At 66.9% G+C, this 16,298-nt stretch overlaps 1 protein-coding gene and 1 long non-coding RNA gene across 4 annotated transcripts; both read left to right on the top strand.

Annotated features, from left to right (window-relative positions):
- The first annotated feature begins 285 nt into the window (after nucleotides 1-285).
- Nucleotides 286-8,467, top strand: TLR5 (toll like receptor 5). Of its 2 annotated transcripts, none has more exons than XM_077887262.1 (2): nucleotides 286-4,037; nucleotides 4,135-8,467. In XM_077887262.1, the coding sequence occupies exon 2, from the start codon at nucleotides 4,872-4,874 to the stop codon at nucleotides 8,151-8,153; it is 3,282 nt and encodes a 1,093-aa protein (XP_077743388.1). In that variant the 5' UTR covers nucleotides 286-4,037; nucleotides 4,135-4,871; the 3' UTR covers nucleotides 8,154-8,467. The 2 variants fall into 2 exon arrangements, with proteins under 2 accessions (XP_077743388.1, XP_077743389.1); XM_077887263.1 differs by lacking the exon at nucleotides 286-4,037 and having other exon boundaries at nucleotides 5,288-5,426; nucleotides 5,573-8,467.
- A 1,228-nt stretch (nucleotides 8,468-9,695) lies between these two features.
- Nucleotides 9,696-14,677, top strand: LOC144307021 (uncharacterized). 2 transcript variants are annotated; one of them, XR_013373980.1, is made up of 2 exons: nucleotides 9,696-10,924; nucleotides 11,399-14,677. It is a non-coding gene; the product is annotated as an uncharacterized LOC144307021 (long non-coding RNA). The 2 variants fall into 2 exon arrangements; XR_013373979.1 differs by having other exon boundaries at nucleotides 11,395-14,677.
- The last annotated feature ends 1,621 nt before the right edge of the window (nucleotides 14,678-16,298 follow it).

Raw genomic sequence — 16,298 nt, 5'->3', positions numbered from 1 at the left:
CGGGGTCGGGGTCGGGGTCGGGGCGGGGCGGGGCGCGAGGCCGGTTCCCGGCGCGGGCAGCGGGCGGACTTCCTCGCTTTCGGTTTCGCGCCGCCCGGGAAGGGGCAGGTGACCCGGTCCCGGCCGCGGAGGCCGCGGGAGCGCCCCGGGCGGTGAGTGCGTGGGCCGGGCCGGGCCGCGGGCCGCACCTGCGGGGGAGGACGGGGCGCGGGAGGCCAAGGAGAGCCGGCGGGGGGCGCCCGAGGCCGGGGTGGGAGGGAGCCGGGCCGGAGGTGCGGCCGCGCAGACCCCGAGGCTCCTGCTGCTGCGGGCCTGGGGGAGCCGGGGGCCGGATGCCGGGGAGCCTGATGCCGGGGAGCCTGATGCCGGGACCCTGATGTTGGGGCCCTGATGCTGGGGACCCTGATGCTGGGGAGCCTGATGCCGGGACCCTGATGTTGGGGCCCTGATGCCGGGGAGCCTGATGCCGGGGAGCCTGATGCCGGGGCCCTGATGTTGGGGCCCTGATGCCGGGGGCCCTGATGCCGGGGACCCTGATGCCGGGGCCCTGATGTTGGGGCCCTGATGCTGGGGACCCTGATGCTGGGGAGCCTGATGCCGGGGCCCTGATGTTGGGGCCCTGATGCCGGGGAGCCTGATGCCGGGGAGCCTGATGCCGGGGCCCTGATGTTGGGGCCCTGATGCCGGGGGCCCTGATGCCGGGGACCCTGATGCCGGGGCCCTGATGTTGGGGCCCTGATGCCGGGGCCCTGATGCCGGGGAACCTGATGCCGGGGCCCTGATGCCGGGGAGCCTGATGCCGGGGAGCCTGATGCCGGGGCCCTGATGCCGGGGAGCCTGATGCCGGGGCCCTGATGTTGGGGCCCTGATGCCGGGGACCCTGATGTTGGGGCCCTGATGCTGGGGCCCTGATGCCGGGGAGCCTGATGCCGGGGACCCTGATGTTGGGGCCCTGATGCTGGGGCCCTGATGCCGGGGACCCTGATGCCGGGGCCCTGATGCTGGGAACCCTGATGCTGGGGAGCCTGATGCCGGGACCCTGATGCCGGGGCCCTGATGCCGGGGGCCCTGATGCTGGGGAGCCCCCGCCGGAGCCCCCAGGCCCCACCACAGCAGCGAGTCTGAATCATTTCCCGGAGTTTACTGAGCCTGGCGGAGCACTGACACGTGTCGGGCCCCCCGATGGCCGCCTGGCTTCACCCTGGCTCCTGTGGGCACAAGACAGCAGCCAGCACCCTCCTGTGAGCAGGCACAGCCCGTCTCAGGGCGGACGGTGGGGCCGGGTGGCCCGCGGGCTCCACAGGGGCCGTCCCTGGGCTTCAGGAGCACCTGGGCCCAAGCAGGGCAGGGAGTGTGTGGGCTGCGCCATCTGCGAAGCTGAGCCTGCCAGGCTTCGGCTCCCTCGGAGGCGACACTTGCCAGGAAGCCGCGTCCAGCCTCGCAGAGCCTCCTTCGTTGGGCCGCGAGCCCTGGAGGCCGAGCCTGGTGAGGCTGGAGACCCAGTGGGCCGGCTGCTGTGCAGGCTCTGGACTGGCCAGGAGCCCCTGGGCTCCAGCCCCGCACAGATCCCGACCTCATCCCGGCCTGGGGCGGGGGCACTCCCGGCTCAGCTGCTTCTCATTGCATCAGGATGCCCGTGAGCCCCGTGCTCCTTCCTGGGCCCCAGCCCTGGCCCTGGCCCAAGGCTGGGCGGCCCTCAGGGAGGCGGGCGGAGCCTCGCAGGCCAAGCTTCTCGGTCCTGTTACTGCGGCTGTGCCTGAACACGTCAGGCTCGGCTCCAGCCCAGCGCTCCTTGCATGAGGACTGTGGCCGCCTCACGCTCAGCCCTGGGCCCTCAACAATCACCCGTGGCATCATCTGCTTGCACCGGGGGCCCACGAGCGTGCTGAGGGATGACTAGGGAGCAGAAGAGGGCCGTGCCGTTGGGGTTCCAGCGTCTGGATGGATGGGTGGGTGTGTGCTGTGGGGTCTCCAACGCAGGAAAGGGAAACCGCAGGTGGCGCTGGGCTGAGACTCCGCTTCCTCCCTGGCTTCCCTCCATGGATTCCTCTGGGACTTTGTTTCTGGCGAGGGGCAGGTAACTGCTGCCTGGGTGGGTACTTAGGCAAGAAATATTAGAGGGTCACACATCAGCAGCTGGTTTCTGGGTCGGGCACTGGGGGTCCCAGGGGGCGGGCACTGGAGCATCCCTGAGTGCGGGCGCGGGGAAGGGGGGGTCCCTGGGGGCGGGCACTGGGCGTCCCTGCCTCCTAGACACCATTTCTGCCACTACTGCAGAGATGATCGCGCTGGTGCTCGGAGACGCTAGGCGCTGGCTCGAGGTCACAGCTATTAGGCTGCAAACTTCGTCCTCATTGTCACCGCCCCCACCGTGACAACCGGTGCAGGGCTCAGGGCGCCTAGGCCGCGGTGGGGGATCTCCCTGAGCCCCGCTCCCCAGGCCCAGCTCCTGTGCCCCCCCACTGCCGCCCCTGCCACCCCGCGCCCCCTGTCGGAACCCCCGCCCGTCACTCGCTCCTCAGAGGCAGCCGCTGTACCCCATCCGCGCCCGTCCGGTGCCACCCTCCAGGGCTGGGGCGAGCTGGGGCGAGGTCAGCGCGGCCCCTTCCCAGAAGTGGTGCGGATGCAGCTGGTCGGCCTCAGGCCCGGGAGGCGGGCAGCCTGAGCCCTGGGCGGGGACGGGGACCCAGGGCCACAGCAGGTCCCCTGAGGCTTGCTCCAGAGGCAGAGTCTCAGCTCCCGCCCAGCCCGCTCACTCGGCAAGCCTTTCCCGGCGATTCCCGTGCAGAGCAGAGGCTCAGGCTCCCGGCACCGTGCATCCTGGCGTTTTTGGAAGATCGGAAAGACGTAGTGCGCACACGGCGTGGTCCTCAGCCTGAGACCTCGGGTCCTGGTCGGTGTCCCCGACCTTGCGGGTCAAAAATTGCTGTGTGGCCTAGAAAACCATGCGCAGGGGTGCGGCTGGGTGGCTCCGTTGGCTTAAGTGTCAGAGTCTTGGTTTCGGCTCAGGTCCCGATCTTGGGGTCGTGAGGCTCTGCTCTCAGTGCACAGTCTGCTGAGACCCTCTGCCCTTCCCTCTGCTCATGCTCTGTACATAAATACATAAATAAGTAAACAAAATGTGCATTTTAAAAAGATTTTATTCATTCATGAGAGACAGAGAGAGAGGCAGAGACATAGGCAGAGGGAGAAGCAGGCTCCGTGCAGGGAGCCCATCGTGGGACTCGATCCCAGGACCCCGGGGTCACACCCTGGGCTGAAGGCAGACGCCGGACCCCCGACCCCCGCAGGGCCCCTCTGTTTCTCCCCTGAACTAGCCTTTCCCCTCTGGGGAGACGAGAGCCCTCCTTCGCGACTCCCCACATCAGCACTGACCACTGTCGTCTCCCAGAGGTTCCTAAGGAAGGAAGTTGGGGACCCGTGCCCCCCCGCGTGAGGACGTGAGTGCATGGCTGCGAACCCGGCCCCCCCCCCCCCCGTGTGCGGGCTCCGCGCAGAAGTGTCGTCCACACGTGAGCCTTGGAAACGAAGTCCGTGCTCCGAGGTGAGGCCACCGGCCTGAGCAGGAGCCGCGTCTGTGCAGCCTTGGGTGCGCCCGGCCCCGTGGCAGCAGCGTCCGTGGGGGATCGAGCATCCTGCAAGCACGTCCAAGGCCGGGCAGAGGCCCCAGCCCCATCCCTGAGTCCGCAGCGCACCCGTCCACAGGCCGTGCCACGCAGGTGCCCGGGGCAGGCCTCGCACCCCGGGGTGAGGAAGCAAGATGCACAAAGACTTCCGCTTCCCGCAGGTTTTCGGGGCGCCCCGCCTGTGCCCCAGCCCGCCTGCCACCCAGTGACCTGCCCCCACTTTGCAGCCCGGCGGGCACAGGCCTTCCTCCAGGTGACGGCGTCTCCCATGTCGCCTGTTTCCAACCACCCAACGTGGGGAAACCGCACAGTCGGGTTCTTGGTGCCACGGCCGCACCCCGAAGCCCTGGTGTGATGTGTGACCCTGCAGCGTGGGGACCGGCTCCTGCCACCCGACGGCATCGGCTCTGGGTGCGTTGCCGTCCACGTCTCGCTGCAGGGAGGTGACATGGGGCCCGCGGGCGCCTTTCACTGCAGACATTTAAACTACCAGTTTCCCGTTTTGAAGTGGAGTCGCGGGTGTCATCTGATCGGCCCACGCTTGGTGTGGCTCTGCCCTCGCGGGAAGCCGCAGAGCAAACGGGAGGGCAAGTCCTTCAGGGCGAGTCAGCGGGAGCCCCGCGGCGGGGAGGCGTCAGCGACGTGGCCGCGCTCACCCTGAGGAACACGCTTGGATGCAGGAGTCGCAGGGAGGTTGTCCACGGACGTGTCTGGAGCTTTGTAAGAATCACGAGAGGTTTGGAAGTGAGGGCTGAGTGCAGGGCTCACGTGGGCGCCGGGCGGGGAGCGGGCGGCCGTCCCCCGGAGGGGTCCCGCATGGCCACAAACCGCCGAGGGAACGTCTTCCCTGGCGCACGAGGTGGAGAAAGCGCGGAGCCCGCGCCGTGGGGCGCTGGGGCTGGGCCCGGGTGGAGCTCTGAGCACGGCTCTGCGTCCAGGCCGCCCCGGGCCCCGCGCGAGGCTCCTGCGGGGCCGCTCTCCCCACCGGCCACGGGCGCCAGGGCTCGGTCAGGGGTAAACTGAGGCTCTCCTCGCTGGCGGAGCCACTCCTTCAGCTCCGGTTTTCCGACCCGGCGGCGGGTGCCCTCCCAAACGCTTGCCGCGTGGCGGCGAACACAGCTCACAGGGGGACGGGCCACCTACCGCATCAGGGCCCGGGATGCGCTCAGGACATGAGCAAGGTGGCCTGAGAGGTCGGGAGCAGGGGAGCGAGCGGAGGGGGGGTCGGCGACGAGCCACGGAGCCATGGGAGGAGAGCGTGCGTGCAGAGGAAGCAGCACGTGCCAAGTCCCAGCCCTGGAAGTGCGTGGAGAGGCGGCCGGAGCCCCCGTGTTGCACCCCCCGCCTCCCCGCTGGGCCTCCTTCCTTTGCATCCCTGGGGCCCCTGGATGTCATCGAGTCATCGGGGGCCTTCCTGGCCACTCTGGCCGCTGCCGCCTGCCCCAGGACGTGCGCCCCAGCTGGCCCGTGTGTCCAGCCCCTGCTGCACCCTGTGCACAGAGCGGACGTGTGGCACTTGTCCAGATGACGGGCGCCCTGAGCCGCGCCGCGCTCGCCCCCACAGGCCTGGGCAGGGGGTGGGAGGGGGATGCACTGACCCGTCAGGCTGGGCGCTTCGCAGATGGTGGCCCGAAGGACCAGCGTGTGCGTGCTGACCCGGGCCGTGTGTGGAGTGCGCAGGGGGCAGAGGGGCGGGCCCCCGGCACTGGGCGGGGGCGGCACCAGTGTCCTCCGCCTGCCATTTTCCCCGACGCCCTGCACGCATCCCGGTTGAGTGACGGCAAACAGACTCTCCTCAAGGTAAGTGTTTCTCAAGGACCCAGCACGGCGCTGAGTGCGCGTCCCGCCGGGCCCACGTGTGGGGGGAGGCAGGTGCCCGTCCAGGGGCCCCCGTCCCGGGCCCCGGGGTGGCGTTGGGCTTGCACGGCTGTGTTTCCGTCCCGCAGGATCATGGGCCGCCAGCTGGGCCGCGCACTGGGGCTGCTGCTTGTGGCCGGCGCCGTGGCCGCGGCATCCTGCTGCGTGGCTGACGGCCGGAGGGCCCTGTACCGCTCCTGCAACCTCAGCCAGGTGCCCCCGGTCCCCAGCACCACCGAGATCCTCCTGCTGAGCTTCAACTACATCCGGGCCGTCACCCGCGCCTCGTTCCCCCTCCTGGAGCGGCTGCAGCTGCTGGAGCTGGGGACGCAGCAGACGCCCTTCAGCGTCGACAGAGAAGCCTTCAGGAACCTGCCCAACCTGCGCACCCTGGACCTGGGCAACAGCCGGGTGGATTTCCTGCATCCCGACGCCTTCCAGGGGCTGCCCCACCTGCAGGAACTCCGGCTGTTCGCCTGTGGCCTCTCCGACGTCGTGTTGACAGACGGTTATTTCAGAAACCTGGGGGCTTTGTCGCGCCTGGACCTGTCCAAAAATCAGATTGGGAGCCTCGAGCTTCACGCCTCCTTCCGGGAGCTGGGTTCCCTGAGGTCCGTGGACTTTTCCCTCAACCGGATCCCGGCTGCGTGTGAGCAGGGGCTCAGGCCCCTGCAGGGCAAGGCGCTCTCCCTTCTGAACCTCGCGGCCAATGGCCTGTACAGCCGGGCCCCCGTGGACTGGGGGCGGTGCGGGAACCCGTTCAGGAACGTGGTCCTGGAGACCCTGGACGTGTCTAACAACGGCTGGACCGCAGACGTCACGGGCAACGTCACCAGGGCCATCGGTGGGAGCCAGATCTCCTCCTTGGTGCTCGCCCACCACATCATGGGGCAGGGGTTTGGCTTCCGGAACATCCGGGACCCTGACCGGAGCACGTTCGCGGGGCTGGCCGGGAGCTCGGTGCTGCGGCTGGATCTGTCGCACGGCTTCGTCTTCTCCCTGAACGCCCGACTGTTCGAGGTGCTCGGGGACCTGAAGCTCCTGGACCTCGCCCACAACAAGATCAACAGGATCGCGGGAGAAGCGTTTCACGGCCTCGGCAGCGTCCAGGTTCTCAACCTGTCGCACAATCTCCTGGGCGAGCTCTATGACTCTGACTTCTCGGGGCTCGCGGAGGTCGCCTACATTGACCTGCAGCACAATCACATCGGGATCATCCAGGACCAGACGTTCAGATTCCTGGGGGCGCTTCGGACCCTGGATCTCCGCGACAACGCCCTCAAAACCGTTTCCTTCGTGCCCAGCATAGACACCATCTTCCTGGGCAACAACAAGCTGGAGACCGTGTCCCACATGGACCTCACAGCCAGCTTCCTGGAGCTGTCGGACAACAGGCTGGAGGACCTGGGCGACCTCTACTCGCTCCTCCGGGTCCCTGCCCTGCAGGTCCTCATCCTCAACCGCAACCGCCTGTCCGCGTGCCGCGGCGGACACGGCCCCACGGGCAGCGTCGGCCCAGAGAGGCTCTTCCTCGGGAGCAACATGCTGCAGCTGGCCTGGGAGACCGGGCGGTGCTGGGACGTGTTCTGGGGGCTGCCCCGGCTCCGGGTGCTGCACCTGAACCACAACTACCTGGCCACCCTCCCGCCGGGGCTGCTGCGGGACCTCACGGCGCTGAGGGGCCTCGACCTGAGCGCCAACAGGCTGAGCACGCTGTCCCGGGGCGACCTGCCTGCTGCCTTGGAGGTGCTGGATGTGTCCAGGAACCAGCTCCTGTCCCTGGACCCCGGGCTGCTCGCCCCGCTCAGAGCCGTGGACCTAACGCACAACAAGTTCATCTGCGGCTGCGAGCTCCGTCCCTTGGTGAGGTGGCTCAACCGGACCAACGTCACCGTGTTCGGGTCCCGCGCAGACGTGCGCTGCGCCTACCCCAGCTCGCTTGCGGGGACGCCCCTGTCCTCTGTCTCCATGGAGGGCTGTGACGACGAGGAGGCCCTGCGGACCCTCACGTTCTCCCTCTTCATCTTCTCCACCGTCGGGGTCACGCTGTTCCTCCTGGCCGTCCTCGTGGCCGCCAAGCTCCGGGGCCTTTGCTTCCTCTGTTACAAGGCGGCCCGGCGCCTCCTGCCTGCGGGGCCCGCCGAGGACGGAGCGCCCGACGCGTACCAGTACGACGCCTACCTGTGCTTCAGCGGCAGAGACTTCGAGTGGGTGCAGCGCGCGCTGCTCAGGCACCTGGACGCTCAGTACAGCTCCCGAAACAGGCTGAACCTGTGCTTCGAGGAGAGGGACTTCGTCCCGGGGCGGGAGCACATCGCCAACATCCAGGACGCCGTGTGGAGCAGCCGCAAGGTGGTCTGTCTGGTGAGCAGGCACTTCCTCCGCGACGGGTGGTGCCTGGAGGCCTTCGCGGCCGCGCGGAGCCGCTGCGCGTCCCACCTGGACGGCGCCCTCGTCCTGGTGGTCGTGGGCTCCCTGTCGCAGTACCAGCTGAGGAGGCACCCGGCCATCGGGGGCTTCGTGCGGCAGCGCCGGTACTTGAGGTGGCCCGAGGATCTGCAGGACGTGGGCTGGTTCCTGGACACGCTCTCCCGACACATCCTGCAGGAGCAGAGGGGCGCGCGCGGGGATGGCGGCATCCCGCTGCGCACCGTGGCGGCCGTCGCCTAGCTGGCTGAGCCCAGGCCGCGGGGCTCTTGCCATTTGCACGGGTCACCGCTCTGGGCGCCGGTTTCCTACCTGGAGAACGTGATTGCACACGAAGCCCGTTCTCCCCGACCCGCCTCGGCAAGGGGTCCCGCTGGCCCTGGTCGCGGGCAAGGGGTGCCCAGGCTCTGCAGCGCGACACTGAGCGCGAACCCGAGGGAGGGCGAGCCCAGGTCCCCCTCGCCGCCTGATGGCCACTGCACACCTGGAGACCCCCTGGAGCAGCCCAGACTTGCAGGGTCGTCGTTTCCTCAAAGAACCCTACGCGTCTCGCTTTCTGTCTTTGTCGTGTTTATTTTCATACAGAAAGGTTTTCCTGCAAACGCGTCAGGAGGCTTCAGCCAAGGAAGCTGTGCCGGCTTTGCCCTGTGGCTGCAGCACCGGGGGCCGCCCGACCTGGGGCTCAGTCTCCCAAATGTGCCCCGGTCCTGACCCTCAGATCACCCCCGACCTTCCTTCTGGAATGTTCCCTCGCTCTGCGCGTCCAGCCTCCGTGTTCCTCAGAGCCCAGCCGCCCGCCCCAGGGGAGCCTGCGAGCAGCGTCGTGTCGGGGCGGGGAGCCTGGGGGCCGCGGCCTGGATGCCAGCTCCGCGGAGGCCTTTCCCCCGAGGCCCGCCTCACCCACCCTCCCAGGCCGCGTTCAAGGCGTCTCCTGTCCCGTCCTCATCCCCATCGGTCTGGGGAGCTTCCTGGCACGACTGCCCGTTCCCGAGCCCCTGCAGCCTGCTGTGCATGGCCAGACCGTGAGCCCCGATGGCAGGGGACTCGGGCCCGGTCACCCTGCGCCCTGAGCCCCACGGGGTGCCCGGTCCACAGCAGGTGCTGGATCAGGCCCCGTGACCGAATGAGGTGTGCTGTGAAGCCCAGCGTCCCTGCGTCTGTGTCCGTGTCTGCTCCCAGGAGAACAGGGCAGACATGCGAGGGCAGGTGCCGGGCAGGCAGCAGAAGTGCTGGGCCTGGGGCTCAGCACGCACGGGCTCCTGGGGGGGACGGTCACAGCCTCGATGAGCAGCCAGGGGTTGGGGCTAGAAGGAGAGGATGGAGAGACTGGGTGTGGTGATGGAGGGGTGGGGGTGGGGATGGGGGACTGGGGGATGGGGGATGGAGAGGTGGGAGTGGAGATGGGAGTGGAAGGATGGAGGGGTAGGGGGTGAGGATGCCGGTGGGGAGGTAGAGTGGGGGATGGGGTGAGAAATGGTGGATGGGGATGGGGGATGGAGGGGCGATGGGATGGATGGATGGGGTGGAGGATGGGGTGGGGATGGAGGGGTGGGGATAGGGGATGGACAGATGGGGGTGGGGGATGGGGGATGCAGGGGTGGGTGGAGACAGGGATGGAGGAGTGAGGGTGGGGGTGGGGATGGAGGGGTGGGGTGGAGGACAGAGGGATGGGGATGGAGGGATGGGGTGGGGATGGGGGTGGGGGTGGGAAGGTAGAGTGGGAGATGGGATGGGATGGGGTGGAGATAGGGGATGGAGGGGTGGGGTGGGGTGGGGTGGAGGACGGGGTGGGGCATGAAGCAGGAGGGCAGAGTGAAGAGGCCTCTTGAGCGTCGTCCCAGGGGCCTCGAGCGGAGGTGGCCCGCGGGCCTCACCTGGAGCCCAGCCTGGGGGAGGCAGAGGCCACCCACTGAGGACGCGCTTCCCGCCGCAGGCGCCCGGCAGCCCTGCTGTCCCCATGGCAGGAACGGGGAGCCTGACGCCGCCTAGTGTCCCATCGGGGCTGCGGGCAGGGGACCCTGGGCTGGCGGGTGGGGGCTTGCGGCGCTGCCACCCCCGGTGCGCCCTGGCCTTCGCTGACGGTCCCGTGAGTGTTTCCCCAACGGAACCGGACACGCGGACGGACACGTGCAGGCGAAGCTGTCGCATGGCAGGCGGGTCGCACAGAAGTCGGCAGGGACGGGGCCGTCCCACTGCCCTTCGAATCCTCTTACTGAAAAGCCCAAATAGCAGAAGTTTTCCTAATGAAACAGTTGAAACGTGCTCACAGGTCGAGGTTCCTGCCGCAGTCTGGGGGGAGCAGGACGGTGGACCCACAGGCCGTCGCACTTCATTCCCCAGGTGCTGCTTCTCGCAAAGACTCAGCTTCCTGCGTCCTTTCCATGTGCCTCCTGCCGGGCTCCCCCCCCCCCCACTGTCCTGGGGCCTTGCGGCCTGGCCCTATCGGGTCCTGAGCCAACATGCTCCCCGCAAGACTCTGCGCCTCACGCCCCACCCCACGGCCCAGCCCGTCTGTGGCCCTGAGGCCCTCGTTTCCCAGCGGGTCGGGGAAGTAAGTGCAGACAAAGGTCAGCTCACAGTGGTGGCGGCGGGCGGTCCCTGAAGCTCCTGTGTCAGGCCCGGGCCCGGGACCTCAGGATGTCACCGTGCTCGGACGCCAGGTTGTTGTAGACGGAGTGATGGTCGTGCCCACCATGCCCCGTGGACAGTCCCCGGTGGGGCCTGGACTCGATTTGTGACTTTGGGGCAAATCAGTGAACTCAGCTTATGTCTCCTTGTTTGATTTATGGGACGAAGAGTAGGGTCGAGCCCGGCTGGGCACCTGGCGGCCTCTGCTGGTGGTCAGTCCTGCGCGTCCCCTCCTGGAGGTGCACGAGGACAGGTCCCGACCCCTGCCGGGGACAGCGGCATCCTCGTCCCCAGCACGGGGGCCCCTTTGGGACCGTTGGGGATCAGCCCACGAGCTGGCAACAACCCCAGGAGCCACAAGCACCTGCCCCGGCTGCACTCTAAAGGTGCGTGTGGCTGCCTCTGGGAAGCTCCCATCTTGGGGCGTCCTGTGCACCCGGGGATCCAGCCCCGCGTGTTGTACGTCCTGCAGAGACGCATTTCGATGGCGCCCTGCGCCCCTGCTTCGCCCCACAGTGCGGACCACAGGGAAGCCTCCTGCGAGGTCCGAGCAGGACGCGCTGTGTTTGCTGCTTCACACCCTCCACCCCGCGGGGGGCCCGGGCTTCGGGGCTGGTGGACGGAGGACACGTGGCCACTCGACGGCCTTCGGGAGGCCCCTTGGACGGGGTCCCCAGGCCCCGCGTGCCGCCGCCCACCCTCCGGACACAGGGCTCCGCGTCTGGGCTGGTCCCTCCGAGGACAGCAGCCGGTGGGGTCCCTCGTGGCTCCGGGTGCCGCTGGGTGGCTTGGGTGTTAGAGGTACGCGGCGGGCAGGCTCGCGGCTATAGGGACACTCATTTCATCCATGTTTAAGGCAGTTGGCGTGTAAAATCCTGACTTCGGTGCCGGCAGCCTTGGTGCTGGTCCACTCCCGCCGTGAAGCAGCCACACAGGACGTGTAGGCAGTGACGCAGGGCCGCTGGGCCTGGCCCCTCAGGGACCCCGTCCTCACCCCGCGGGGTGCACAGCCCCGGCGCCTCCCCACCAGCTCCGAGCCCCGATCTCATGGGACCAGAGTGTCGGCACAGCGGCAAGAGCACGTGGCGTCTCCCCGAGGGGATCCGGCCTGCCACCAGGTCGCCCTCGAGGTCACCGCCTGCACCAGCGCTGCCGAGGGTAAGAGCAGACGAAGCTTCAGAGCATCGCGATGCTCCTCGCCGCGACCTCCGCGCACACAGGAGCTGCTCGGTTCAGGATTCTCCGTCGTCTCAGCGGGGCGGTGACCGCATGCCGGCCCAGTGGCCGTCTGCCAACGAAATTCTGAGCTGGTTATAAAATCGAAAGTGGAATAATTTCATCGTGTCCAAGATGCCACCGGTTGTCCTTTATTGGGTGAACCCCCGGGACACCTGATGGTTGCGTCACGCACCCCACTTGTTCGGGGTTACATGTGAGAGAACGTGCTCCAGGGCCCGTAGGATGAGCTCACGCGTCGTGCCACACGTGCCCCACCCACGTGGAAGCGTCTCCCCCACCCCAGGGCTCGGTCCAGTGCGTCCCCCGGGCAAGGCCCATGTTTCTCTGGCCCAGACGCCCCCACGGAGGAGGGTCCATGGGTCCCTGGGCATCGGCTTTCTTCGCAGCGGGACCACGGGGGCCCTTGCGATGCAGGCGCGGCTGAAGCCACTGGGGCTGCGGGAGGTGGCACAGGCCAGGCGAAGGCTGGGAGGTGGACCCAGCCCGGGGCCATCGCTCGCCCCTTAGGGAAGGAGAAGTGACGCCCCTATACCTGTTGCAAATTTTGCCGGGATCCCGAGGCAGGAGCTGGGCCTTGGCCGCACGCGCCCAGGTGGGTCTTACGTGGGGTCCAGCCTTGCCTGTGGGGCCCGCTGGGGACCTTCGGAGCATCCCGTGGCCACACTGTGGCCCGGCTGCCCCAGGAGCTGTGTATCCACTGCCTGGGACCCCAACACGGCCCAGGGTTTGGCATCGCTGCTCCGGGTGCTCCCCCTGCCTCCTCACGTCCCCACACAGCAGCCAGGACCCTTCACCACGAGCCCCATCCTGTCGCCCTCCACCTCGACGTCTCTAAATGGGACCTGAGTGCATTTAGGATAAAACTCAGGCTTCGGCTCTGAAGGCTGCTCTTGGGATGCGTCCAGGCCGCCGCCAGCCTCCAGCAGGGGGTCCAGGGGCAACCTGGGGGGGGACCCAGGTGCCTGAGCGCCCTGGGCACCTGAGGACGGCCCAGGAGGCAGGAAGGAGGGGTCGGGGCATCGCAGGGGAAGGGAGCAGACCCTCCGCCTGCAGAATCTTCAAGCCTGAACTGACATGGAGCCAGGCCAGTGTCTCCTCCACGGAAAGGCTTGTCCCTGCTGTACCTTGGTCTCTGCCCACCCCCCGCCCCCCGCCCCATGTCGGCAAACGCCTTGAGAGCTGGGGTCCTGCAGCTTGTCTGCTGGTTGGACCTTCTCCTCCTGCTCTCAGGGCTGCAGGCGCTCGTCTGCGACGTAGAAAGAAGGAAAGGGGGGCACTGAGGCGCCGGCCGGAGCGGAGCCGGATGCACCCCCGGGACTGCCGGGGAGAAGCCGCCGTGACCTTGGATTGGTACTAAGAACAGAGCGGCATCATTGGAGGGTTTTAAGCTCCAAGGGACACGAGCAGATTAGTGCTTTGAGACCTACCCCTGCTGCACGAGGACGATGGGTTGGAAAGACACTTCCTGAGGGCACAGGATTTAATTAAGAGACTTTAACATTTTTTTAATTGTATTTTAGGAACTCAGGCAGGAAGGCATGTGGGCAAAAAAGATGAGCTCCAGCAGGTGGGGCCCCAAGATGCTGTGCTGGGCTGCGGCTCTGGAGGCACAGGAGGGGTGGCAGGTGCTCTGGGTCTGGGGCAGCCGAAAGCCACGTGGGAACACAGCAGGCTGGGGAGCCCAGGAGGCCGCCCCCATGAAGGGCCCACCCAAGACCCCAGTGCTTCGGCTCACGGGGCTCGCGAGGATTCAGCGAGGTGGCTTGTCTCAGCACCCGGTACACAGCAGGTGCTCGCTACATGTTGGCCGGTATGACCTCAAAGCAAAGGGGCTACAGCCGGGGTCCATGAGCAGTGGGCAGGCTGGGGATGCAGCTGGGGGGGCCCCGACGTCCCCTCGTGGCTCCTGGGGCTGCTGGTGGAATCCTGCCGCTTCGCCACAGGGGCGACACCTGAAGCTGGGCGACCGCAGAGGGAGGCGTCAAGGACGCTCCCAGGATTCCGGGCCGTTCAAGGGTCACATAGTGGAGCAGGGTCTGTGGGTGACAGCTTAGAGCAGAGGCCCTGGTGCCAGAGAGCCGGGGGCGCTTCGGCAGATTAGGGGAGGGACCCAGCTGGACATGCTGCTTTGGGCATCAATACAAAGGGAGAAGTTGAAGCAACAAGAGGAAGAATGTGCAGGATGAGCAACGCCGAGGTCAAGGACAGAGCAGTGGAAAACACCGATATTTAGAGGACACGGGATGGAGACAGGAGCAGAGAGGTGGGGATGGGCCAGGAGAGAGCAGCAGCACAACAGCCAGGAGCCTGGTTCCCAAAACAGAGACCCCTCTATTCACATTCCCTCCACCTGGTGGACGGATGGAAGGATGGGTGGACGGATGGAAGGAAGGATGGACGGATGGATGGTTGGAAGGACAGATGCATGGATGGATGGGAAGATAGATGGACGGATGGAAGGAAGGATGGAAGGAAGGGTGGACAGATGGATGGATGGACGGATGGATGGAAGGATAGAAGGATGGGTGAATGGACAGAAGGATAAATTGAAGGAAGGATGGACAGAAGGATGGATGGACAGATGGATGGACAGAAGGACGAGTGGATGGAAGGATGGATGGATGGACAGAAGGATACACAGACAGATGGATGGAAGAAGGATGGATGGATGGAAGGAAGGATAAATTGAAGGAAGAAGGAACCGAAGGATGGATGGATGGATGGATGGATGGATGGATGGGTAGATAGAAGGATGGGTGGATGGGTGGAAGGAAGGATGGATGGACGGATAGACGGATGGACGGACGGAAGGATGGATGGGTGGGTGGATGGATGGATGGACAGATAGAAGGACAGAAGGATAGACAGACGGATGGAGGATGAAGGACAGAAGGATGGAGGATGGGTGGGTGAGGGGCCACAGACATTGTTGCCAGGCGCTGTGTGGAAATACCCTAAGAAAGGAGCCGGCTTTGGTCCTGGTCACGGATGCACTCAGCAGCGTCGGGAGCCACACGGCAGCTGTCTGGGGAATGAGCAGCACCAGAGGGAGGAGACAGGCGGTGTAGACGGCTCAGAGGCAGCCGGGCTGCGGACGGCAGGGGAGACACGTGTTAGAAGGGAGACGCACTAGGTACAGGTTTTGGTTCTGCTGTAGACGGAAGAGACTTGAGGGTGTGCTGTGCCCACGGCGTGGAGAGACCTAGAGGAGGCGCCAGGGGCGCAGCGGGCGAGCGCGGGGGACACGGGGCCGGGAGCCTGCGCCACACCCAGGGCCGCACCGGGGGCCGCGAGCTCAGATGCTGCTGAGGTAAACACACGAGCTGTTCCGCGTGGACGCCTGTCCCTGTCCCGCGAGCACGCAGCAGGTGTGCCCCTGGCCGAGCAGGCACCCCCCCTCTACACGTTTCGGGGAAACTTCCGTCGGTCCCTTCACACAATGTAGGGTGAGTGCATGTGCAGCTTCGTCTTGCTTATTAGTCTCAGCTGGGACAGGTAAGCCGTGTAGACTCGTCCCAGAGAGAGCGCTCAGTCCTCGTGGCCCAGGTGTGCAAGGAGCGGGCGGCAGCGTCCCCGGCGTCCCCGCCGACACCGAGGAACCGCGACCCCGTGTTAGCTGCACCGCACTTTCGTGGCGATTGTCCTTGAAGCGTTGTGCTTTGGGGTCCGTGCGAAGTGAAGCACGTGCGGGAGAGAGCGAGCTCACGTGGCCTCGGCTGCTCTCGGCGGATGGGAGGTCGGCACGTGCGCTCGGACGCCAAAGGAACCACGCTCGCCGCCCGCGGGGCTGTACTGCAGACTCGGCAATGCTGGGCCGAGGACCCGCAGCTCAGAGGGACGCGGCCGGTCGCGGCGCAGTGACTCCGACGGCCCCCCCCCCCCAAGTGTAAGCAGACCGACCCCAAGATGCCCACTACGAGGCTTCCGGGGCGCTGCCAACGGCCCTGTCGTTAAAAGCAAGCCTCAAAGAGGAAGAAAACGCAGAGAGCACCCGAGCCACCTCCAAAGACCCAAGGCCCTGCTCTCCCCTTCGCTGACGCCGCAGACGACTGCCCGTGGTTCAGGACGGATGCACCTGAGGGCACGGATGGTCATGGCCGGGAGGCTGGACACCACAGGCCAGCGGCTCTGACGCCCCGGAGCACACCTGGAGCCCCTACTACACGACGGCGCCGCGACGTCCCGGGGCGAACCATGAGGACAATAAGCGAACAAGGAAAGCCAGGCCTGGCCTGGTTAGGGCGCTGGTTAGGGTGCTGGTTAGGGCGCGGGCTAGGGCGTTGGCTGGGGTGCTGGTCAGGGTGCTGGTTCGGGTGTGGGCTAGGGAGTGGGCTAGGGCCCCCCATACAGCAAGGGCCAGGAGGTATTGGGCACGTGGGGTTTGGAAGCAAGAGCGCAGCTCCGGTGACGACCTGGATGATTCTGCAGGCGAGTGTGAGGCCGGGCGCAGGGCCAACCCATCCACAGGAGCCGCGTGCAGGGGTGGGGGGAGCAGAGCCCTGCAGCCACACGCCTGCCTGT

Source organism: Canis aureus, chromosome 38 (genome assembly GCF_053574225.1).
Source record: "Canis aureus isolate CA01 chromosome 38, VMU_Caureus_v.1.0, whole genome shotgun sequence".
Classification (NCBI taxonomy): domain Eukaryota; kingdom Metazoa; phylum Chordata; class Mammalia; order Carnivora; family Canidae; genus Canis; species Canis aureus.
Note: the sequence above shows the minus strand (reverse complement) of the source record. Positions and strands in the feature narration are given on the sequence as shown.